The 24946-nt window shown below is 38.8% G+C and overlaps 2 protein-coding genes across 4 annotated transcripts; one reads left to right on the forward strand and one right to left on the reverse strand.

The window, feature by feature from the left end:
• LOC131108571 (dynein axonemal intermediate chain 1-like) lies at positions 1-15921 on the reverse strand. 2 transcript variants are annotated; one of them, XM_058059754.1, is made up of 21 exons: positions 15000-15921; positions 14870-14919; positions 14714-14758; positions 14540-14632; positions 14370-14450; positions 13803-13929; positions 13553-13602; positions 13315-13467; positions 13178-13237; positions 12982-13101; positions 12741-12825; positions 12536-12653; positions 12412-12455; positions 12081-12328; positions 11924-12013; positions 10712-10799; positions 10533-10612; positions 10133-10281; positions 8650-8749; positions 1973-2158; positions 1-403 (listed from the first exon to the last, which is right to left on the reverse strand). In XM_058059754.1, exons 1-21 carry the CDS (start codon positions 15061-15063, stop codon positions 302-304), a joined length of 2133 nt encoding a protein of 710 aa, XP_057915737.1. In that variant the 5' UTR covers positions 15064-15921; the 3' UTR covers positions 1-301. The 2 variants fall into 2 exon arrangements, with proteins under 2 accessions (XP_057915737.1, XP_057915645.1); XM_058059662.1 differs by lacking the exon at positions 1-403 and having other exon boundaries at positions 1792-2158.
• fam219aa (family with sequence similarity 219 member Aa) lies at positions 15307-24882 on the forward strand. 2 transcript variants are annotated; one of them, XM_058060295.1, is made up of 6 exons: positions 15307-15577; positions 18444-18540; positions 18781-18874; positions 20228-20308; positions 21950-22025; positions 22893-24882. In XM_058060295.1, the coding sequence occupies exons 1-6, from the start codon at positions 15518-15520 to the stop codon at positions 23049-23051; spliced, it is 567 nt and encodes a 188-aa protein (XP_057916278.1). In that variant the 5' UTR covers positions 15307-15517; the 3' UTR covers positions 23052-24882. The 2 variants fall into 2 exon arrangements, with proteins under 2 accessions (XP_057916278.1, XP_057916356.1); XM_058060373.1 differs by having other exon boundaries at positions 15315-15577; positions 21950-22004.
• The last annotated feature ends 64 nt before the right edge of the window (positions 24883-24946 follow it).

Raw genomic sequence — 24946 nt, forward strand, 5'->3', positions numbered from 1 at the left:
TTTTCAAAACATTAGCCCTCATCTTGAGGCTTGGCTGCAATAAAAAAAGGAAAATATGCCCATAAAGCCATGCACTACTACAGTATTATAGTGGTCTAAATATGATGGATGTAGTATGTATACTTACAATGGTACACAGAAATAGCCAGTGCTCTACTTTGTTATTTCTTGGTCTAAAAAAATACTCGTTACAGGTTCACAAACACTTGCGGCTAAGAAAAAAAAATTGACTTCCTTGGCAAAAAGTGTTCTTATTTGTTGCACTCACTGAATAAACAGAAAGAATACCATGGGGATGTGTTTAAACTGCACTCTGCTCGGGGTCCCTCAATAGGCTGAGAAGCTTCTCCATCTTGGCGAATTCCACGTCAGGACCTTCAGGCAACTCTTGACCCTTTTTGCACTATGAATACACACACAGAGTATTTACTGTACATGACATTTGCTGATTAAACACACAAGGAGATATCATACCCAGGAGGTAGACACTTGTCATGAGACCAAAAAAGGAGAAGACTAGAAGATGCCTTGATCTTACACATTGGACTGCTGCAAAAATGTGCAAATCTTAATAGCCTATCAATAGTGTAGGATATATCCAACATCACCTAATAGTACTGCTGACTATTTGTATGTTTTACTGTAAATAGACCAAACAGTGGTCATTGAAGTGTGCCTCTGTATCCATGTTTTTACCATACTGTTAATAATATTTGCTGTGGGTGTTTGCGTCTGATGGCTATTTACCACTCTGAGGACCAAGAGCACAGTCAGCGGTGCTGAACTGTGCAATTATCTCCCAAATGTACTGTAAAGGACCGAGGTTGCTAATGATGTACTACAGGGGCCTTTGTGTGATGCTGTGCTGCATACTCAAAGCTCAAGTCAAACAGTTTGTGTGTTATGGCTTGTAATCTGCTGCAAAATGTTAAAATGTTACTAATAGCATCCCGATTTAATGTGGATACCATGAAACATTAGGAAAATATCGTGACTTTTTTATCGTGACAGTTGGTTCCTCCAATAATCAAATCAAATCAACTTTATTTGTATAGCACTTTTCCTGCAAAGACATGCAACACAAAGTGCTATACAGAATTAAAAACAATTACCACAATTAAAAGGAAAAACAATTACTAAGAAAGCTCCCCTCCCACCCTCCATACTAGACACACACACCCACACACACACACACACATAATCACACACAATCACACACAGTAGGGAGACATGGCATTGCACTGAGGATCAAGGAAACGCCACCTTTGGGGAGGAGCCACAGGCCGTACCCAGGTCCCCCGACTCCGACAGACGGGCGAACCCCCACATTAAAGGGAGGAACCCCCAGCCGGCCGGGTCGAAGGGACCCAAGGACGGCACCCCCTCAGCAGACGCGACACAGCCCCCAGTGTGGAGGAAGTGTGGAGGAAATACTGGAGTTAAAAGCTAAAGACTAAGAGCATAAAATAGGAATAAAAAGATAAAACCGTTAAAAAAAAGTTTTAAAATATTAGTTAAAAAGGTGTGTGTTTAATCTTTTTAAATAATAAGGCCTTGAATGGAAATTATTTACAATATAATTACTAATTTGGGCTGCAACAATTCTAACATCTATACATTGTGCATTGTGCAGCCTGCAGACACATTACAACCGAGGAGTCGCCAGAATTTTTTTTTTCTTTCTTAAAATAAGACATCGAGTAACATAATCTCTTTTGCCTCTGGCTCCGGTGATATTCCCTGACAAACTAATCTAATCGGAGCACTCAAGGGCTCCATGTTGCTACGTGTTAACTGGCCTGAATTAGAAAAAGGGAAGGAGCAACAACATTGATTAGTGATGCTGATAATAAGAAGATAAGGGCGTGTCCATTAGTGCATTTAGTAGCATGGATTGTGTGTTCAGTGATGTCCACAAACAACAACAAAAATAAAGGAAAATACACAGTTTTTGACTTGAATAATTAATTACCTTTGGTTTCTTGCGAAGGTTAGGGGAGAGTTTGAGGCTGATCACGATGCCTCGGTCATCACCGACGATGATGATGGGATGGATGGGATTAAACTCAATGTGAGTCAACTTGGTCTTGTTCTTGGCTACCACTGGCTGCTGGCAGATGGCCTGGTACTTGTTGATGCTCAGATCAAAGACATGAACCTGAAAAACATAATCCAGTCACGTCATGAGAAAACACGAGAGGTGGGGTACACCCTGGATTGGTGGCCAGCCAATCACAGGGCACATATAGACAAACAACCATTCACACTCACATTCATACCTATGGACAATTTGGAGTGGCCAATTAACCTAGCATGTTTTTGGAATGTGGGAGGCAACCGGAGTACATGGAACATGAACATGCAAACTCCACACAGAGATGGAATTGAACTCGGGTCTCCTAGCTGTGAGGCCTGCATGCTAACCACCCCTCCACCGTGCAGCCCACAACAAATACATACCAATAACAATACACTATGTACTGTTACACAATGTAATGAAGTCCAATAAACAAGTTATACCAAAACATGTATTTAACAATGTGTTTTTTATGATGATTTGTAGTTTGTAGTATTTTCAGCTGCAAATAAAGGTTGAGAGTGCATTTGTACCACTACAGTATGTACATGTATTATCAGTTCACTACAATGTGCATTTTTTTTTTTTGCATTTTCCTTGTCAATAATTTAAGCCGAGTACAAAAGTAACTCCTTTTAGCACATTGATTAGTAAGCATTCCTGGGAAAACTGTAGACTGGTTGCCAGTTCATCACAAACTTTCGCAAACTTTTTGACTAGCGGGCCACATTGATTTAACAAAATTGACGGGGTCGGGGGGGGGGGGGGGGGCGACTATATCTTTTACACATATAATTCTAACAGTCCACCTGCAATTATTGCATCTATAAAAGTGTCATGCAACCTGCTATATGTGCTTGTGTCCCTTTTTTCCAGGAGCACTTGCAAACAGTAGACCACATCAAATAACCAAATTGATAAAAAAAAGCTACCTAAACCATTAAAAGGCTGGCTAAAGGCATGATGAAGTTTCAATAAAATACTTTGAAAAACATTTTTTAACACTTGGTGGGCCAAATGTGGCCCCCCACGCCATAGTTTTCCCATCCCTTGTGTAGACAAACAATCGTTCACACTCACATTCACAAACTACTTTCCTCTAATGCATGTCTTTGGAGGAAACCAGAGGGAGAAAACCAAAGAATTTGGAGAAAACCCAAGCAAGATGTCCCACAAGTCTGACTCTGAGGCAGATGTGCTCACCACAGACGCCATTGAGGAACACAAAACATGCCTTCTCTCAAACAAAGCCCGTCTTCTTCTTATAATAGAAAGCCACATTCCAAAATGAAAGAACGCAAACTGCTGGATGTGCTCTGTTGTTGTCCTTTGTCCTGTGTTATGTTGCTACTTTATTGTTGCTACTGTAATGTCAAACTATTGACCAAGCACCTGTCCATCAGGGTTTACCATTCTAAACTGTATAGTACTCCCCATGCTTGGCAGTGCCAAAATTGGAGACTTTAACCCTTAGATGGAGTGACTGGACCCTACACTCTTCCATAAGTGGGTTAAAAACGACCCATACTAGAATCAATGCCTTTTTATGCAAATTTTGCCATTTTGTTTAGGAATAATCACTTGTATGATATTTAGTATTATATTTAGGAGTTAATAAGTTGATAAGAATCAAAGGTTCCTATTGGATTCCATAGAAAATGCATGCAGGTCATTTTTGACCCACTTATGGAAGGTTGGGGTAGTAACACAAAAACAAAAATTTCTTAAAATGTTTTAAAGGTAAGTTAAAAATGTGAATACATGATATTAAAAACGTGTTTTTTGAGGAATACCTGGAATATGAAATGATAACAATTTTTCATTGCAAAGATATTTCAAGAAAACAACCTGACCAGGTCATTTCTGACCCACTTATGGAAGGTTGGGGTAGTAACACAAAAACAAAAATGTCTTAAAATGTTTTAAAGGTAAGTTAAAAATGTGAATGGCATGATATCAAAAATGTGTTTTTTTAGGAATACCTGGAATATGAAATGATAAAAAATGTTAATTACAAAGATATTTCAAGAAAACAACCTGACCGGGTCATTTTTGACCCACTTATGCATCTAAGGGTTAAGTTGCCCACAGGTAAATGGTTGTTTGTCTATATGTGCTTTGCAATTGGTACAGTCCGGGGTGTACCCTACCTCTTGCCCAAAGTCACCTGCGAAAGACCCAAGCATACCCCCACGACACTAGTGACAACAACCGGCATTGAAAATGCATGTATGGCTTGTTCGAAATGTCCGTGCTGGATGGCACCACATAATAAATGAACTCTTTGCAGCCCACTCTTTTTAGCCAACAGATGACTGCATGGGTCACTGGAGTTCACACTAACCACAAGTACTGGCTGCACACAAAGCATCACAGTCATCACTTGTAATTACTGATCATAATATACCAGAGCGTGACTTTCAGTAGCGAGTGTCCCTTTGGCATTGAACTATACTGCTTTTTGTCTCCAACAATTGTTGAAATGGCAGTCATGATGGATTATGTTAGGCACATTGCGCTTATGCCGAGCAATATAAGATCAGTTTGTGATGTGTATTTTAATACCAATGGCAGATACATTCATAAATAAAAACGCATTTCTTGTATTATGAACAAAAAATGCATTTTGGACTAAGTATGCTAACTGCGGTAGTTTCCAGTGGCATAGGACGACACCAAGGTTGAACAAAGTGCAGCATGGGGACATTTCCGGCCTGCGTCTATTTTTTCATTAGCCAGCAGCACTTTAAAAATATATAATTTGACAAGAAACCTCAAAAAACAAACAAAAATTCCCCCAAAATAGCAATTTACAATAAAATATTTACAGAAAAAGTTGTATTCCAGCGAGATTAAAAATCATGTAATCTTATGATGATTATGATTATTCTTTATGATGATGATTATGATTATTCTTGAGAATAAGATTGTAATATTATGAGGGAAAAATTCTATTTTATTTTAAAAAAATGTTAAAGTTGAAAGAAGCAAAACAGCAAATAAAGTTGTAATTTTTTTGTATGTTAGGTTGTGGAAAAAGTTAGAATGTCATGAAAATAAATCCAAATATTGTGGAAATAAGCTCATAATTACAACATATTATTGTAATAATATTTACAAGAATAAAGTTGAAATAGTTGGAAAATATATATTTGTTTTAATGGAATAAAAAGTCAAAACATTAATTAAAAAAGAAGAAAAATCACCATTTTATGAAAATAAATTCTAATATTATGACAAAAAATAATGTCAGTTCAGTAGCATATTAAAGAAAAGTATTTTACCTTTTAAAAGTCATAATAATACAAACAAAAAATGTTGTGAGAAAAAATCCAAATATTGTGGGAATAAGCTCATAATAACAATATATTACTGTAATTATATTTACAAGAATAACGTTGAAATAGTTGGAAAATATATATTTGTTTTAATGGAATAAAGTCAAAATATTAATTAAAAAAGAAGAAAAATCACTATTTTATGAAAATAAATTCTAATATTATGACAAAAATAATGTCAGTTCAGTAGCATATTAAAGAAAAGTATTTTACCTTTTAAAAGTCATAATAATAAAAAATAATAATAAAATATAATAAAAAATATATAATAAAAATAAATAAATAAATAAATAAATAATAATAAAAACAATAACATTTTTTTGAGAAATCTTTGAAAAATTAAGTAGGGGGAAAAGTACTAAAAATTATGGGAATTAAGTAAAAATATTATGGGAATAAAGTCATATTTTTACCCCCTAAACATTCTAACATGAAACATTTGGAAAATTAAGTACATAGTAATAGAGTAATATGCTATATCACAAACCTGAGATGCACTTTTCTTTTAATACAAAATATCAAAGAAAAAGGACACCCCTGCGCTACATGATACTGTGCTCCCATCATCACAATATGTGCAACATTAACACCATAAAGACAAAATCGGAGACAGCTCTCGTCTTGGATCTTTGCAGAATAATTTTGAGGGTATATGGCTCGGTCCATTAGTGTTTCATCTTCATATGACCATTTGTCAACTATCAGCTCTGATGTAAAGTCACACATAAAAAAAATGAAAGAAGCGTCATTTGTCAGCACAGTACATTCATTTTCACATCTCAGACAGCCAAGCATGTTGTTATCTTCACAAACACATCAACAACACAGTCGAAAGTTGACGTCACATAAATTGACAAATCTCACGCAAAAAAAAAAAATCTGTTGACATTATGTGCTGAGACAGGAACCATGAATGCACCATGAATCTTTTATAGCTATGAGTGGGGCTTAGAAAACATGTAGTGATCTTTCCAAAATGTAAACATGATTGATTGTGTATTCTATGTCCAGTTAATTCTACAAAGCATTGATTTACAGGAGGTATTTATATAAAAAATGTGTCGTTTATAGATGTTATCACTGGCTTAGAGTTATCCCATCACTCTGAACTTGGCCTTTTATTGCCTTCAAAGTTGAGTTAAGTTCAATGTCCATATATATGTAAATTGGACCAGACTGGTGACCTTGATCCACTACAGTTTAATATTGTCTTTGTTCCTGCTTTTTTAATAGAATGGGTATTGACTTTGTGAAATGTGTGCCAACTAATGGATTTAAAATGACTTCTTAAGAGCCGATGAGCTCCATTTTTTGGCCCATTGTATTGTGTTGTGGACTACTATAGAGCAGCTATGCATGATTTCTAGATCTTCCAGAATCTGCAGCTATTCCAGCTGTATTTTTTTTGTTTTCCATGTGAAAAAAAAGGTCTGTTTTAATTTATTCCACTCACGGCCCGCCTCCAGGTGACATCACACATCGCTAGTGTAAGAAATCCCTCTGAAACAGAGCATTCAAAGCAATTCCATAATTCCTTTAAGGCTTAATTGCAAATGTGCAAATGTCATTATTTGAAATTTTAGCATTGTTTAACGCAAAAATACAACATTTTGACTATAGGTCAGAAAAATGGAAAAAGCATAATAGGTCCCCTATTAGCCGTGCTTGCGCTCCCACATGTTGCCAGATTGTTGTGACGTCTACGCTCGCTTACAGCTCAACCTTCTCCTCGTGTTGTGCTACCCTGCATGTATCCTGCTCTTAGGGCCTTTTCTGTGTGATGTATTTTTGGAAGTACCAGCAGTATGCATGCCCTGCTTAGCTTTTAAAGCCGCTCACTTAGTTCTTGTTTTTTTACCATGGGGCTTCACCCTGTTTTTGTGTTTTTCCCCATACTCCTTTTGAGTGAACTTTCTGTTATTAAAAATTGTTTCTTCATCTTTGTTGTCTCTACTTTCAGGTTCAACCATAGACAGTTTTTTTCTCATTATGATGGTGCAACACAGGATGACATTTTTAGGGCATTTATACTTCCTTGTGCCTCAGTGAATAATACATGAATATTCTGGCATATCCAAATGTTTCGTATCTATAAGAAGGTGTGTACTTTGGCTCTGATTCAAATTCGGATTGCCAAGCCTTGGCAGAGATGTATGCGTGACTGTGTGCCATTCCAAAAATGTATTACATCAGTCGTCTGTCACCAAGTTGGAGTTCTACAAAGTTCCAAAAATTCCAGATATGCATTGGAAAATGCATTAATTGATTACATTCATTCATTCATTTTCTACCGCTTATCCTCACAAGGGTCGCAGGGGTGCTGGAGCCTATCCCAGCTGTCTCCGGGCGAGAGGCGGGGTAAACCCTGGACTGGTGGCCAGCCAATCACAGGGCACATATAGACAAACAACCATTCACACTCACATTCATACCTATGGACAATTTGGAGTCGCCAATTAACCTAGCATGTTTTTGGAATGTGGGAGGAAACTGGAGTACCCGGAGAAAACACACGTATGCACGAGGAGAACATGCAAACTCCACACAGAGATGGCTGAGGGTGGAATTGAACTTGGGTCTCCTAGCTGTGAGGCTGGCGTGCTAACCACTTTTTCCCATCGTGCAACCACAGTTTACTTTGTTTGGGCAATTTCAACCACTTATTGAAGGAGTCCTGGCAATGTATTATTTTTTATTATTTTTTGTTTTATTTTTGTATTATTTTGTATTATTTTTTGTTTTATTTTTGTATTATTTTTTGGTCTAGTGACTTTACATTGCACTTTGATTTCATTCATTTGATGTAAAGTGCGTTATAAATTAAATTTATTATTATTATTATTATTATTATTATTATTATTATTATTTTGCTATTATTATTATCATTATTAAATTTATTATTATTATTATTATTATTATTATTATTATTATTATTATTATTATTATTATTATTATTATTATTATTATTATTATTATTATTATTATTATTATTATTATCAGTGATACTTGTAGACGAGAAAATAGGAATCAACATCCACTACTTAAAAAAATACAGTGTTGGGGGCAGTATATAGTGTTGTTGTAACAGAGAAATTCATTAGAAAAGTATGAAAAGGATTTAATGACTTGAAGTTGGTCACTTCAGGCCCAAAACTATGCAATGATAGAAATGAAAAAAGTAGACCGTAATTAACAAACGGCAAACATCACACACTGTTAGTTGAAACGACATACCAATCCTTCTGTGGTGACGGCAGCAAAGACAGTGGAGGAGTACGGTGCCCAGGCCACATCACCAACTGATGCATTGAGCTCAAAGGTGAACATGGGAATGCTGGAAGAAAAGCATTCACACAATCTTTTATTTTTCTTCATTTAAAAAAATACAGTATATCAATGTAACGTTGAGAAGGAGTAAACTCATTACTTTATTGAGCCCCGGATGGAAATTTAGTAGTATTTATGCGAGGCAAGTGGGGGAAATTGTGTAAGGAAGAACTCCAGTGGAGCTTATCACCATTCAGGGCTGGGAGGTGGCAGTAGTGGACAACAGAGGGGCAGACTCCTCCAGTTCCGCTCCAACAGTGAACGCTACAGGACTTCAATCTTCTTTATCTTGTGTTATTTTTATTTTGTTATACTTTATTCATATGCCATTGCATTTCATTTAAGAGTGTTTAAGAGTGGGGTGTTCCTGGCTGGATACACAGTAGGAGAAATTGAATGATAAAAGAGTACGGACAATCATAATTCTAGTGCTGAGCGGTGCAGTTCATTTTTTGGGCAAGGGTGTTTAATCAAGCCCTTTGCATCTACATGTCATGGATCATTGTTGAATACATTGTTTCTATAATGAGAGAATGATTACCATCATTATTCAATCCAACTGCCACTCCTGACAAGGCGTGGGAGGCAACAAATATGCCATGAAATATCATTTTGCAGTCAACGAGGACACTCAATTGGTGATAAAGATAAATATACTAAATTATTATGCAAAGACCAATTTGTTCAACATTAAAAGTATTGCATTTAAAATCAATTAGAATTAATTAAATTGTCTATTAAAGTGTGAGAACAATTCAGAACGAATAATCACTTGCTGAGTGGTTAGTGTGCAGGCCACACTGCTAGGAGACCCGAGTTCAATTCCACCCTGTGTGGTTTGCATGTTCTCCCCGTGGGGGGTACTTTGGTTTCCTCCCACATTCCAAAAACATGCTAGGTTAATTAGCGACTCCAAATTGCCGATAAGTATGAATGTGAGTGTGAATGGTTGTTTGTCTATATGTGCCCTGTGATTGGCTGGCGACCAGTCTAGGATGTACCCTGCCTCTTGCCTGAAGACAGCTGGGATAGGCTCCAGCACCCCCTGCGACTCTCGTGAGGATAAGCGGTAGAAAATGAATGAATAATCACCAACTTTTTTCTAACATTCTTGCTTGGATGGACATTTTGGTTGCTAAAATGTCAAATTACATTACATATTGTTGCTCACTTAAGAGTTCAAACACATCCGATCACTGACAAATATTGGCAAGTTGATCTTTTAAAATGAGCTAAATGATGTTTTTTATTTGCAGTATCTCTACCATGTTTGTGTGGTGCCAGGACTCTCTGTTGCTATGAGTATAATATAAAGCTTAACTTCCATAATGTAGACATCTATATACACATCACACTTTTTTTCTACTATTTCATCCATCATTTGTCTTACTTGACAGTATGGTCCCAGATCTTTACGGTCCAGTCCGAACTGCACGACATAAAAACCTTTGGGTGGTAGGGATTCCACTTTACCGCATCCACTGCCATATTGTGGGCATCATACGTCTCTAGATATTGGCTTGAGTAATTCTTGGAGCACTAAGGAATGAAAGCAAAGTCTTCATTTAGACCAAAAGTGATATTGGAACAATATTAAAAAAAAAACAGCTAAATTTGTGTATTGTCAACATGGTCATTGAATCCTTAAGTCAATGTGTAATGCAGGTGTGATTGCATCCAGTCAAACTAAATAAGCTTTATGGCTTATGGGCACAGCTGTTGTATTTCAAGCCACTGACACTTCATGGATAGACAAATCTTGGCAAGTGGAATAAATCCTTCCAACATACCTTGTGTATTTTACCCTCCTCGGTGCCAACAAGGAAGAGACAGTCAATCTGTTTGTGGAAGTCGCAGCATGTACCACCAGCTGTATAGACATCAGGCACAAGGCATTTCCATCAGCAATTACAGAAACCGGCCTGTGAGAAATAGGAGTTATCGATTTTCGATGTGGCAATAATCTCACCAGTGGTGAGCTCCTGAATACCATCTGGGCCATCAGACACTGCGTCAGTCAGCTTTAGCTTGATAGCATCTGAGAAGACCAGCTCATTCTGCAACAATATATACAATAATACATTATGATGCAGTTATACATACATCAACATTTAAATATACACACTTATGCATGTGAATATCATAACGTAAAAATGTACATAACAGTATGTTGTCCTGATGAAATGATGGACAGAGTGTTAAATATTATATTACACATACGTATACCGTATTTTCTGGACTAGAAGTCGCTCCGGAGTATAAGTCGCACAATGCCAACAATGCATAATGAGGTAATAAAGAAAGCATACATAAGTCGCACTGGAGTATAAGTCGCATTTTTTGCGGGTAATTTATTGACCAAAACAGACATTACGTCATCTTGGAAGGCAAGTTCTAACCATAAAAGAATAGAGAACAGGCTGAATAGGTGTAAGATATGCTAACACAATGCTTATTCAGCTACACAAAAAATAAACATGAACAGAAAAGGTGTCCAGTGTTTATGTAACATAAACAGTTATTTCATTTATAAGTCGCAGGAACAGCCAACCTATGAAAAATGGATGTGTGATGGATGTTTTTTAGCTAAAATGAAAGGAAATGCTGAGGTTGTCATTGGGAGTGACCAGGATGGATAGGATCAGGAAGGAGTACATCAGAGGTACATTACATGTTAGAGGCCTTGGAGATAAAGAGGAGAGATAGTGAATATATTGGTAGAAGGATGCTGCGTTTAGAGCTGCCAGGTAGGATGCTGAGGTTCTCATTGGGAGTGACCAGGATGGATAGGATCAGGAATGAGTACATCAGAGGGACATTACAGGCCTTGGAGATAAAGTCAGTTATCGACCAGACTGAGATGGTTGGGACATGTCCAGAGGAGAGATAGTGAATATATTGGTAGAAGGATGCTCCCAGTTAGGAGGCGTAGAGGAAGACCAAAGAGGCGGTTTATGGACATGAGGGTAGTTGGTGTGAGAGAGACAAATGCAGATGGAGATTAATTTGATGTGGCGACCCCTGAAGGGAAAAGCCCAAAGAGAAAGAAGAAGATGTATAATATAGAATTTTTACTCATTAATAGACAAATACTTTGTAAATTGTCAATAATACATGACAAATATATTTGATACCGGCAACTTGTTGAAGAAAGCTTTGACTACGCCGTCACTAAACAAACCTTAATGAGTGTCCAAGACACAACACGGCCGTCAGACGACACAGAATAGAAATTGTGGTTGTTGTCCATGTCATCATTTTGCCAGCGTACCTAATTAAAAATCCACAATTAATTGAAATGAAATGAAAGCACCATCGATAAACCGAATTACTTTTACCTGCCAGACAGGGTCGGTGTGCTTGCCGGTATTAGCAGTACTCTTATACTCAGGGTCCAATCCTTTCTTCTTCAAGTTGTACACACACACACAGCCGTCATAGAAGCCTACAGCCACCAAGTAGGAATGTTGTTTATGGATATCCAGGCACAGGACGCCAGAACTTGTAGGGAAGATGTACTCAGGGAAGGTAGAGTTCTTCAATGTGTAGAAAAGAAGCATTCCACGGCCTTGTTTGCTGAAATCATCTTCATAGAAAAATTAAATACAAATAAAGTGTTTATATAATATTTGTCATTATAAGAAAATATGTGGCATGTGGTAGATTTACATGATCCTAATCCCACAGCAAAAAGATCTGGATATTTTTCATTCCTGTAAAACAAGTTGCAGTCATCATTACTGCTATAATATTTTGTTTTATAAATGACATTGTCCTGACATTGAAAACCTACCAGCAGAGGGCAGTGACACACATCATTTTGGCTTTGTCACACTGGAACTTCCACAAGGGGAGAAGAGTGCCTTCCTGCTCCCTGAATTCATCTGCCGCATCCTCAAAGTATTTAAAATCTGAAATGACAATCAAGAATAATACAGTGGTAGATTAAATATATATATTTAAATATATATACATATAATCTGAATAATAAACAATACCTTGTGCTATTTCATTACATGTATTCTGATTGACCATTCGTTCCAAGAGCTTGATTGCAGTGGTCATGTGGTGGTTGTCATCGCTCTACAGATATAAACATTATCAGTGATTGGAAAATGAAATGTTCCCTATAAATAAAGTGAAGACAAATGAATTATTAGTTTAAGATTACTATAGGAAGATGCAAATAATTCATAGGTATAACGCAAAAAAGAAGATTTTGGTAGTCATGGGATTTACCGGTGTATCAACCAGCATAATCTTTTTTTTGTTTTTGTCACCATCTTTCTTGGATTTCTGCTTGTCTTTTTTCATTTCTTGTTTGTGCAGCTCCTCCGTGTATGCATCATATATGTCCCACTGCAAGATACAAGCATAAGCATTTTATAAGCATAAAAAAAGGAGGTGAGGTAAAGACGTTTTTACAAATCACTACCTGACTAGCAGTGGCGGAGTAGTTGCAGCGCGGTGGAGGTACAGTCTGGCAGCCTCTGTCCTGCAGGAAGACAATAATTAATTTTTGCATTGTTGTTATGTCATCACAATGTTATATTAAAACTTTTTCCTTCATACCCGCAGTGCATTATTGAGGGTTTGAGAGGCTCTTTCGATGAAGTTGAACTGGTTTGTACATTTTGGCTCTTGATTGTTTGTTTTGGAGGCAACACTGTCTGGTCTGTCGTCTTCTCCAGCATCATCCTCATCACCTCCATCCCCAGACGTATCCTGAATAGAAAACAAACAGGAGCTAAAAAATCATACTGTTGATAGAAAGACATTATGAAAAACATTTCTAAATTATTTAATTTACCAATACTTCAGGTTTCTCTTCCTCTGGTCCAGCATCGACTGTTGCTGTCTCTGGACACATCAGAAACAAGTATTAATCAATCACTACTGTGCAGTGTATCACTTTTTAGTGCCATCTCGTACATTAGAAGTTTATAGTGTCACCTGGTGGCGGAAGATGTGAACTACATAAAAATAATACGAGACTGCCCGGTTTGACCCACATATTTAGAGACAGAGAAAAACTAAATATGACAGGGTTCAGCTGGCACCTTCAGGAAAGTCTTCATTGGCTGCCAGCCTACGGGCCTCATCAGAGTCCTGATGTATGAGACAACCATCCAAAACAAAGTGGACAGCCAGCTGATCAACGACACTGGTCAGCTTGAAAGCACCTTCCTGGAAAAATAACAATGAGAATAGAAGTCAAAGAGTTTCAAGGAGGAGGTCAAGACCTTGGGTGCTTGGATGGGCGATTTATGAAAATCTGATTATTTTGATAACTGGTATTTTTTCGATTAAAAAAACATATTTTTATTTTCCATCTTGTGGTGCTAGGTTACTAGTACATAATTCACCCCGGAACAATTGATAGAGGAGTAGTTGCCACCCGGAGAGGTGAGCGTGAAGGGAGGGTGCTCTGTTATGGCAGTCAGTGTATTGTTGTTTCTTACGGAGTTACGAGTCTGAGTTCATGTTTCACAAAAGAATAACATTTGCTCCCGAGTTCGACACCCCGCCTCAGACTCCAGTTCCTCGGCGCTTCAAGGTCTTTATTCAGAAATAGCAGCATCTTTTCACACGGGACCCTTTAAAACGAAACAATATAATTTTCTTACCTTGAAGCTGTATCGGACTATATTTTGAGGAGCATGTGGATTTTTTGCTGTCAGGATCCTTGTTATTTCCTCTTTCAGTTCCTAATGTATTCACAGAAACAAGTAAACAGTTCATATTTGACTAATTGGTGCTTATCAGTAACTGATGATAAAATGATGACTCGTCTTACAGCATCAGTGAGATCCAATTGATCTGTAGGTTTAATAAGTTTCCCCTGGGCTCTTTCTTCCCAGCCATAATCACCATTGTCATCTTCCTCCTCCTAAAATGTTGCATGTAGTATTAATTAGACAATTTTAAGCCAAATACTTGACAGTAAATGTTTGCCTTGCACGTGACTCACCTTTCTTTTATTAGTAGCCTTTTGTGACTTTGCACCAAGTACCTTCTGATCATTAAAACAAAAGATGTTGAATCGAATTAGAAATAAGTTTACTTAGCAGCAGTGTTATTCACACTGTCTCATTCACTGAACACCACGTTGAGTTCTTAACCTTACCTTTTTCACAGGCGCTGTAACGTTACTAGTCGGCATATCTAACACGTTTCCTTGTGTGATGGATTAAATTTACGTCAAACGACAGAGAAAAGTTTCAGTATTTCAAGACAGGCTGCTGTGTTTTGGTTACCTGGACAACCAGTTTGTCGAAGGTGTGCAATACCGCCACCTAAAGATGCATTGCAGTACTGCATATAACGCAAACATGGCCTAAAGTCATAATGTGCGTCCACAGTACGACATTTTGCCCTCCTTATTTAACAATTCACAGAACAACAGCAAGACAGTGTTCCATCGTCATCCGTTTCACAGTTTGTTTCGTTAAATTACATTGTCAACTGAAACTGATTGGTTAGTGTTTATTATGTAAATAAAAGTGAGTAGAAGCACGGATTTTCTTCATTGCGCACTTCATTATGATCTTCTCTCTGATTGGACAGGGTGCTCATGAATATTTAACAAACCCGGAAGTTAGGCGGTGCTGCTGTTTTGCTGTCGAGTCACCTCTGTCGGGATGGAGGAAAACCAACCGCTATAATGTCGCATAACGAAGGATTCCGACAGCTGAGCATCTCGAACCGGGATACTTAAGACGCCTAACATTATTTATGCTAAATACTGAACCGTTACAATTACATTTTTGTCAAAATGATGGAAGAAATCGACAGGTTCCAGGTACCTCCAGTCAACGGAGAGACGCAACCTTTGGTAAGGAAGCAAATACACATCTGCATGGTAACCATCATCTAATTGAATTACATGGAAATGTATAGTTTCATACGCGCCTTTTCCCCATATATTTGTTGTATATATGTATAGTCAGGGATCCGAGCGTTAGCATCGCAGCTTAGCACCAGTTGTATTTGGGATGGGAAGCAACCATAACGTCAGATTGATTAACGAATAAGAGCATCGCTGCCAAGTCTCGCCCCAAACGGGATGAAACTGGCTAATAAACAACACATTATACTAACTACTTGTTCCTAGTCACTAAAATCACATCTATTCAGTCAACGCGGAGTATGTACGTGTTTACATGTAATGCTGCTTTATCCCATTACGATCACATTTCGTCATGTGGTGACGTACTTGGGTCGGAACCAAAAAGGATCAACATGAGCTAAACTGCAACACTTTTCAAGTTTCCATTTTTAAATAGTCATATGACAAGTATACGTCACAAATAGGAAGTCATAAGAATCATGTTTTCTGTGTACTATTCAGCAATGCACAATACTTTACGTCATTTTCTATTCTTAGTTTTTATATCCATACTAAATTGTACCTCCTTACACAAGCTGTGGATTTTACACTTTAAAGTAAGCTCCCTCAAACAGTGTTTGCCTAGGGCTGAAGATAAAAAAGGAGAGATTGCTGCCCTATTCAAAGTAAATGCATGCAGAATGAGCCCTACCAGCCCTGAGGCTAAAATACAGAAAATTAGAGTATGACTTGCAACAATAATTGCACTAACCCATACAGATTTGATACATATGCTTTTGTAGACAACACGCTTGTCTTTAAGAGCGTGTGTTGGGGCAGTCACTCACTTTTATATTTCCACCCTATCTGATTGTGTTCATGGCACATATGGCTGGTCCTTTGTAATGCTAACCACTTCATTGTCATTCAGAATGAATAATCAGCTTGGCACCTGCTACGCATGCTCACACTCACACACACACATCAAAAACACATCTGAATATTGAATGCATTTTAAAGGTTTGGGTGTAATTATTGTTTTAGGTTGTAATTATCCAATACTTTCAGAACTTGCTTGAATCACATTGGCAAAGTTCAACTCTAATTATAACAGATTGCTGTGTAGAAAGTTAGCACAGTATGTAACAGAGCAGTTGCCATTGTCATTCATGGTCACCTGATGTGTTAGTCCTCCTTGCTATTGGTCAGTGGAACACCATGATGTGTAATCCCTGCAATCTCTCGAGTCCGTGCTGCGTCAGCAACCTTGTGGCGCTGTCTTCGTCAGGAAGCAGTAAAGGAGGATCAGTGTAATGAAACGGATATATTGAGAAAACATCACATTTCTCATGTGTGTGTGTACTTACGTATATGGTAGGTGTGAAAGGTCAGGGCAGTAGGCCAGGTTTTATTTTTGATTGCATCTAAAAAAGCCTCTACTGCTGCCAAATGTAAGCTCTTAAATATTTTTATTGATGTCCTGCAAAGAATTACGGTTGATGTTTTGAATGCTATTGAGGTTCTTACAGTTCAAACTACGCTTTTAGGACTTTTTGTTATTTATCTTAATGGGGCATTCACTTAAGCCAAACTTTACCAATATACAGCAGAACCAAATGTTTTCCCATAAAAAGCCAAAATGTGAACACTATTGAATGTAAGAAATAACTGATGACAAAAGATGTTGATGGTTGATTTATGATGGTTTCATAGATATGGACATATTTCATATTCATTTTTTTCTTAAATGTTGACAATGAGGCAAAGTTCTTGTTCCATAACACAATTGCAAGATTTCAAGTTTAGGTCCAGAATTTTTGGCACAAGGACGGTTTTATGAGTTGCACCCCTGTTTTGTAGTAACATATTCAATATGTCATTGAAGTCTATCTTACATGTAAAAAAGGCATTCTTTTACAAATTACAGACATGTTATGTCAATAGGCACTGAATAGCATATGGACAAAGTGATTTAACATAATCATCAAATTATTTTAAATTTTGTTGTATGCAATACAATGACAATAAACGCGATTCTGATTCTGATTTATTTTTGATACCCAGTCTGGATCCTATGCAGCCAAGTTTCAACCATGGAGATACTTTGTGAGGCTTTCCCTGCAGTCAACTTTATTTGCTACATACTAAAATCATGCTTTATTTGCTTTCTCTTTTTCCCTCAAGAAGTAGTGAATTGTTTTCATAGTATGTTTAGAGTCATTTTCCATTTGCACTCTGAAGCGCCCATCTTATTAATTTTGTCGCGTTTGTCTGACTTTATATTGTTTTTTTCAGCCAAATGACTTGCTGATTGGATCTCGGTAGCAATACTTTTGACGTAGCACAGATTAAACTCCCTTTTTCATTCATTGGCACATCCGTGCAACACCACAGTGAATGCTGGATATTTGCTTTGCACCCATGTGCCCTGCCGGAGTCACTCCTGTTGCAACAGTGGAGGGCTTTCGCATGAACATAATGTGCAGCTCTGTAAGCAGCGCAGGCCTAGCATGACCCCTTGCTCCCCTCTCAATCTGTTCACGCCCTGGTTGGAACAGGAGCCCCCTCTGTTCTCCCACGACCTCCTCTTCATGCCATCAGCGCTCACACAGAAAGAGCCAGAGCTGCAAAGGCAGAACACTCAGGCCTATTGATGCTGCAAAACCATTGCAACTATAGTTGTCCTCAAGCAATGCAGTTACTGCCGGGGTGTTGGACGCAAGCCCCATCTAAAAGAGCCCTGATTTTGTGGGCTTTATGTTATTCTGGTAATGTGTGTGTTAGCTTGAGGGTGCATCACAATGTGCTAAATTGTGTGTGCTTGTGGAATAAACACCAGAATGCTTTACTCTTTTCTTTTATTTTCTTCTAGGATCCAGCAGCTTCCTCTAACTCAGAAACCGATCCCGATGCCAAAGCAGAGACAGTGGCCATAAACTACAAACCCTCACCACTTCAAGTTCAGATAGGTATCAATATCAACACAGTGCAAATCATCACAAAAAAGTCAAAGGTTATACATGAAATATAGTAATTGCATGTACTTTCGTCCTCAGACTTTTTATGAATGTTATAATTTAGGGCCAAGCTTGTATTGAAATTGTACATAGAAGGTGTAATGTTGGATTAGTATTGGAAAACACTGATCTATTCATGACACGAAATTTAGTTGCTGCTTATTGACATGCTCGCATCCTGTGGTTGCCCAGAGAAACAGAGAGATCTTGCCAGGAAGGGCTCAGTGAAGAATGGCACTGTGGGTAGTCCTGTCAATCAACAACCTAAGAAGAATGCTAGAACAAGGTAACAAGTTTAGTTTGTAACTTTCTCTCTTGTTCTGCCTCCCAGACCTTGTATTTCTAGTGGGTTTTTTTGTCTATTGATTTCACAATACAGCCCCTCCACTGAAAATTTAAAGCACAAGGACGCATTTGATTTGCTTCCAACCGGCTGTGGAATCCATCAGACTTGCTAATGCTACAGAGAGTACAATCAAAAAAACAAACAAAAAAAAACCCACACAGGCTTGTTTGTGTTCTCTGAATGGCGCTGGCGATTCCGAGCATAAACACAGTGCAACCCACAATATCGACAACTGGCTCATCTGTCTAATCCCCACTCTCTCGCGGATTAGAGAAAATATATGCAAGGCTAGCGAGTACCTTGAAGTCACATCAGGCATACTGATAATCTTAATGGCCAAAACTCCACTTTTTTTTTGAATTTTGGCCATCATCCGCAAACATGTCTTTCTCTTTTTGATGCAAATATTACAAACAGGTAAAAACTCATGACTGTGCATAACGGGACAATAGTACTTAACAGTATTTTGCCGTATTTTTATCCTTTTAAGCATTACCCAATCTTCCAGAAAGCTATATAAGTGCAATTAGTAAAGAGAGACACATGTTCATGTCTCGCATAAGGATTGTGGATGGGCAAAATTCCAAAAAACTGCAGTTTTTCTTTGACTATTGAAGGTTATGAAACAAGTCTACCTGTTTTTGTTTGTGTCCTTATTGAATATAAAAATACTCTACATGGAATTAATATAGCCTCTCAAACATCCATCCATCCATTTTCTGTACTGCTTATCCTCACTAGGGTTGCAGGCATGCTGGAGCCTATCCCAGCTGTCTACGGGCAAGAGGTGGGGTACACCCTGGACTGGTGGCCAGCCAATCACAGGGAACATATAGACAAACAACCATTCACATGCATGCTCTATGATTTATGTTTTTGTTTCAGAAGAAATATACAGAATTTAGTTACATCTGTGGTAATTTGACATGCATCCGGTCAATATTTTACATGTAGACGTTGAGACATTTGACTTAATGATACAGATTAAGCACATGGGCTTAACATAGTTTACAGTTAAAGCAAACGCACACTGGGTCAGTTCTATTATACCATTCCAAATCAGGAATACAAACTTGAAATACAAACATGAAAACAAACTTCAGGTTTCACATGCAAAATACTTCAGCGGCCTCCGTATGGTAAAGTTGAAGACTAAAACAAAACAGTATATCAAATTAAAACACAGTACAAAACACAGCACAAATGGTGTCAGCCTGGATTTTGTTTTCGAGGGAGAAGATAATAGTTTGGTTTAATGCGTGCGAGTGATTTTTTTTTCTGTTCATTTTGCAGGTTGGTTGTGCCAAATAAAGGCTACTCCTCTCTAGACCAGAGCCCAGATGAGAAGCCCCTCGTAGCACTGGACACCGACAGGTATGTGACTTCACCTTTTTAAGAGAACCATTTTAAACAGCCACAAAATGCCTGACTTAAGACGGGAGCGGTGGATTTGTAGTGTTGTGGGTCTCACCATGTTACAGTACATTAATCCACAGAGCCACTTGAGAGAGTTGGAACAGTAGGGATTCCAAAAGGGGGCAAAGCCTCTCCCGGGGGCGCCGGATTAGTGGATAGTGGGGTGAGGATTTACAGAGGCAGAAGCAGCTCAGAGCCAGCGTCTGCTTCCACCCTGTACTGAACTGGTTTGTGGTGGACACAGAAATAAATCATGTGAACCTACATATTCAGCACAAAGTAAAGATCTCACTGCAACAAACTCCACAACAAATGCGGATCCTGCAATGCAAAACTAGTAGACAGTGCTCCATATTGCCATAATACAGTGGTGAAAACAGTTTTGTTGTTACAGTTAAGATTATTTCCCTACAATTTACTGCACAAATACTGCATAGGAATTACTTCATCACACAGTGATTTTAAGAGAGAGAGAGACAAAAACAGCAGCAACAACAATTCCCATAACAGCAGCAGTGACAAACAGGACTGCATCAGTTAAATGTCAATGATGGCTAAGGGTCACAATGGAGATGATATCACTGAAATGAAACAGTCCAACTTACCAGTGGCAATAGTAACAATGAAGACATGAACCGTGATAGTAAACAGAATTATAGCCATACAGTTACAGTAATTAAAATCTCACTGCTTGACATCATTATTACTGTGATAATAGCATACCGATAGCATAAAGACATCAAGGATAAGACGGTAGATGTGCTGTGAGTGCGCATATGGAGGTGTGTACTTCTGTTGATGTGCATATTCATTCATATGCGTGCATGTGTAATTGTCACTGAGAATGACAAAAGGAAAGAGACTGCCTTCTACCACGCAGTAAACCCCACCCTGTGAAGCCAGGTCAAGCTTTTACCGCCAGAGATCCACAGGACCCCGTGGGTGCGGGCAAAGCCAGGCCCGACTCCCTAAGACCCGCCCCTAAATCATCCCCCCGAAGAGACCAGCAAGGGGCCATGGAGGAGCAATCCCAACCAGCAACAGGGCGCCAGCAGGCCGGAGGAGAGCCACACCCCCATGACCGGTGGGAGACCATACCCCACTATCGAGGGTCACACACCTCCGGGCACAACGGCGCCCCCGCGAACCGGAGGGGAGCCCGCCCACGGCCAGAGGCGCCAACCCCCCTACCCCCACACACCCCCAGGAAGCAGAACCCGGCCCGCCCCAGGTAACCCCAGGCCCGACCACCGACACAGGACCGCCCCGGCCGGGACAGAAGATGCCCGAACCCACTGCCCCATGAAGGACCAGGCGGCAGAGATGGAACACCCAGTGCCAGACCCCCACAGAGCCCACCCCCCGTATATCTATATAGCTATACATACATATAGCTATAAAGCTATACATACATAGACACACTACTGTATGTTTTGCGGCTCCAGTCTATTTTCCTTTCGTGAGCGTGGGGGTAAAATGGCTCCTTTGCTAGGAAAGGTTTCCGACCCCTGATCAAGAGCGTTCAAACGTCTCAATATTGCGATGGCTGCACTGTGGAAAGCAGCAATCTTCTGAGATGTGTACGTCTGTGTTTTGCAGTGATGATGACTTCGACATGTCCAGGTACTCGTCATCAGGATACTCCTCAGCCGAGGTGAGATGTCTGAGGGACCAGGTATCTATGCACACATTATATTTCAGTTCATGTCGTGTCACCCAACATCACTACCTGGCCATGAATTCCCATTGTCACATCAGTCCCACTCCAGGTCAAGGCAATTCCCACTCCCACTCCCTCTCCAGGTGGCCAATGGGTGATGTTTTTGCAGCTTTTCCAATTTCTTTGGGGTAGACTTCTCATGATGCAAGGCACTCAAAAATTTCCTTCTTAACAGAGGCAGCAAACTGTTCTACAAAATCTAGTTGATGCATCCTGCTGATGTCAATTTTTCCTTGTTGAATGTCTCGGTGGAATTCCTTGCAAGAACAGTGAATGGTCTTAGATTGCATTAATGGAGTTGGTGCTTGGAACAACAGGAAACTTTTCCTGAGGCTTAGTCTGGAAGTACGAGTTGGTGATGGACAAGTTGAGATGAGTGCAGAAGTTGAGGAAGGACTGTCTGTGTTTGTTGAGTTTGCCCACCCCAAACTATCCAAGGTAGGATGGCTGGCAGTTGCCATCAGCACCCAGTCTAGCAATGAAGCTGCCAGAGAGTCAGCCTAGATGCTGATGAGGGTGACGGGGCCTTTTGGCATTTGCAGCACAGCTCTTGTTGCTTGGTTCAACCTTCTTCAGCAAGGTTTATTACTGTGTAACCCACGTCATACTCCCTTGGGTCATCAGATCCCTTTCCCTACCTGTAGGAAATTTCTTTGTAGTGTCCTCTTACCTTAATCCATTACTTAAAAAATGCCATTTGATGACACATTTCTGTATAAATGGTAGCCCTAGTTGATTGCGCTCTCTATGACAATGATGATTACAGATTAACGCATTCTGTTTTAAGGTCACAACTCAAAGTCCTGCTTCTCTCTCCCACAGCAAATCAACCAGGACCTCAACATCCAGCTCCTGAAGGATGGCTACCGACTCGATGAAATTCCAGATGATGAAGACCTGGATCTGATCCCCCCCAAAGCGGTCAACCCCACCTGCATGTGCTGCCAAGCTGCTCCCTCCACAGCGTGTCAGATCCAGTAGCATCATTTCTTTTCTTTAAAATCTTTCCGGCACATGCTCTAGGCCAATTTCTCAGCAGTGACGGCAAAGAGAAGTGGGGAAACTGTTTGCACACTTTGGATCTGTGTCAGGTAGGTAACACCTTTTGCAAGAATCGGTGGATGTTGTGCACCTTCCTCCTATGGTTGGACCTGTGCACCTTACATCTGCATTGTGGAGGGAAATTATGGTACAAACATAAGGTTGAAGGAAAAACTATTACTTGTTTTTGTCCTCATTATAACAGTTTTTTCCCCACATGGACCATTAAGGACTATTAATTAGAAAGGACATAGGATGAAAGACCACATATACTGATTCTCTTAGCTTTGTCTTCCTGTGTATATATGTCTAACATGAACATGATGTTTATGTGTGAGTATATCCAGTTAACTCGGAAAGGTAGTGCTGAACCATCAAGCTACTAGTGGTCCAAATTTTAGTTTTCTGATATGTCTGTTTCATTATTTTGGTTAAAAAAAAAAAGTTTTGCATGTTGCCTGTTTACACTGTGTCGAATGTGCCCACTTTCGTTGACCCTGTACCGCACACATGTCACCAGTCAGACATCATTCACAGTAATATTATTTAAAAAATGCTATTTTGTAGAAAAAATGATTAAAAATAATAGTGGCGAGAGCAGCTTTGTTAGCTGATGTACTTTAGTTGTGTATCAATGCATATGGGAACATGTTCTCATAAGAATTTAGTTGGACGTTGTACAAAATATTGTGTTATATCATAACTGGGTATTTTTGCAGCAACATCATCATTAGTGCATGTGTGTGAGCCCTGTGGGAATAATAATCATAAAAAAAAATAACGCTAGATTTAAGTAACCTCAAAAATATTTTTTTTCTATCAACTTTTTGTACAAAAATCCTACTAATTTCTTTTGAGAGGATGCTAAGATAGCATAGCATAAAGTAATATGTGCAATTTGCTGTACCTGCTGTGAATTCTGGCAGTATACTGTATTATAGATTTTGTTTTAAAGGGAGGTGTAAAATAATTGTATTGCTTTAGTTTTCCTTAGTGATGTTGGTTTTCTACTTATCCACCCCCATATTTGATTTACTATGTGTTACACCGCAGACACAGCTTTGTATTGTCACTGCCAGTGGCCTTTTGTCACATGGTCGCTTTGTGTTTACTACACCGCTTGAACTCATTCAACATCAGCCGATCACTTTTGTTCGTCTGTTTTGATAACATTAAGGCCGACACTCTAATTATTAGAACTTAGTTGCAATATTTGGGAAACCCTCACATATATGCTTCATTACTGTATGTTTACATCTTTGTTATTTGTTAGATATGCTACAACGAGCCATGTAGTATAGCTTTGTTTTTTTGCACAAGAGAAGTCCTGGTTTTGGTCTCGGAATGTGTGGATAGAAGCGAATCCAAGCCCATTATGTATTCCCGGTTTGAGCATCAATCCATACATTGTCATGCAAATAAGGTGCCATGCGTAGATACCTGTTTTACAGTATAAGATGTGTAACATCAGCTCACACTGACTGTGTAAAAGATGCTTAACAATCATGTGGTGCGGCGGTCTTATAGGAACACTTTCTGACTAGTACATCATTTAGGATGTAGATTCACTACTATCTTTGCTTTCTAACATATTTATTTACAGTTGTACATTTTAAATTATTTTCCAGTCATGTGTAATATTTCATTCATATGGTTTATTTTCTATGTCAGAGGCTTATGATGACTGTACAATGGTTCCATTTAGACTTTTAACAGTGCTCAAGTCCTGTGTATAGTGCAACATGTAAAAAAAATAAATACTGAATCCCCAGTTGTTTTGTAATGTCATAATACATATACTGTGTACAGTAAACAATACAGTATGTATAGTAGTT

This window comes from Doryrhamphus excisus, chromosome 1 (assembly GCF_030265055.1).
Source record: "Doryrhamphus excisus isolate RoL2022-K1 chromosome 1, RoL_Dexc_1.0, whole genome shotgun sequence".
NCBI classification, from domain to species: Eukaryota; Metazoa; Chordata; class Actinopteri; order Syngnathiformes; family Syngnathidae; genus Doryrhamphus; species Doryrhamphus excisus.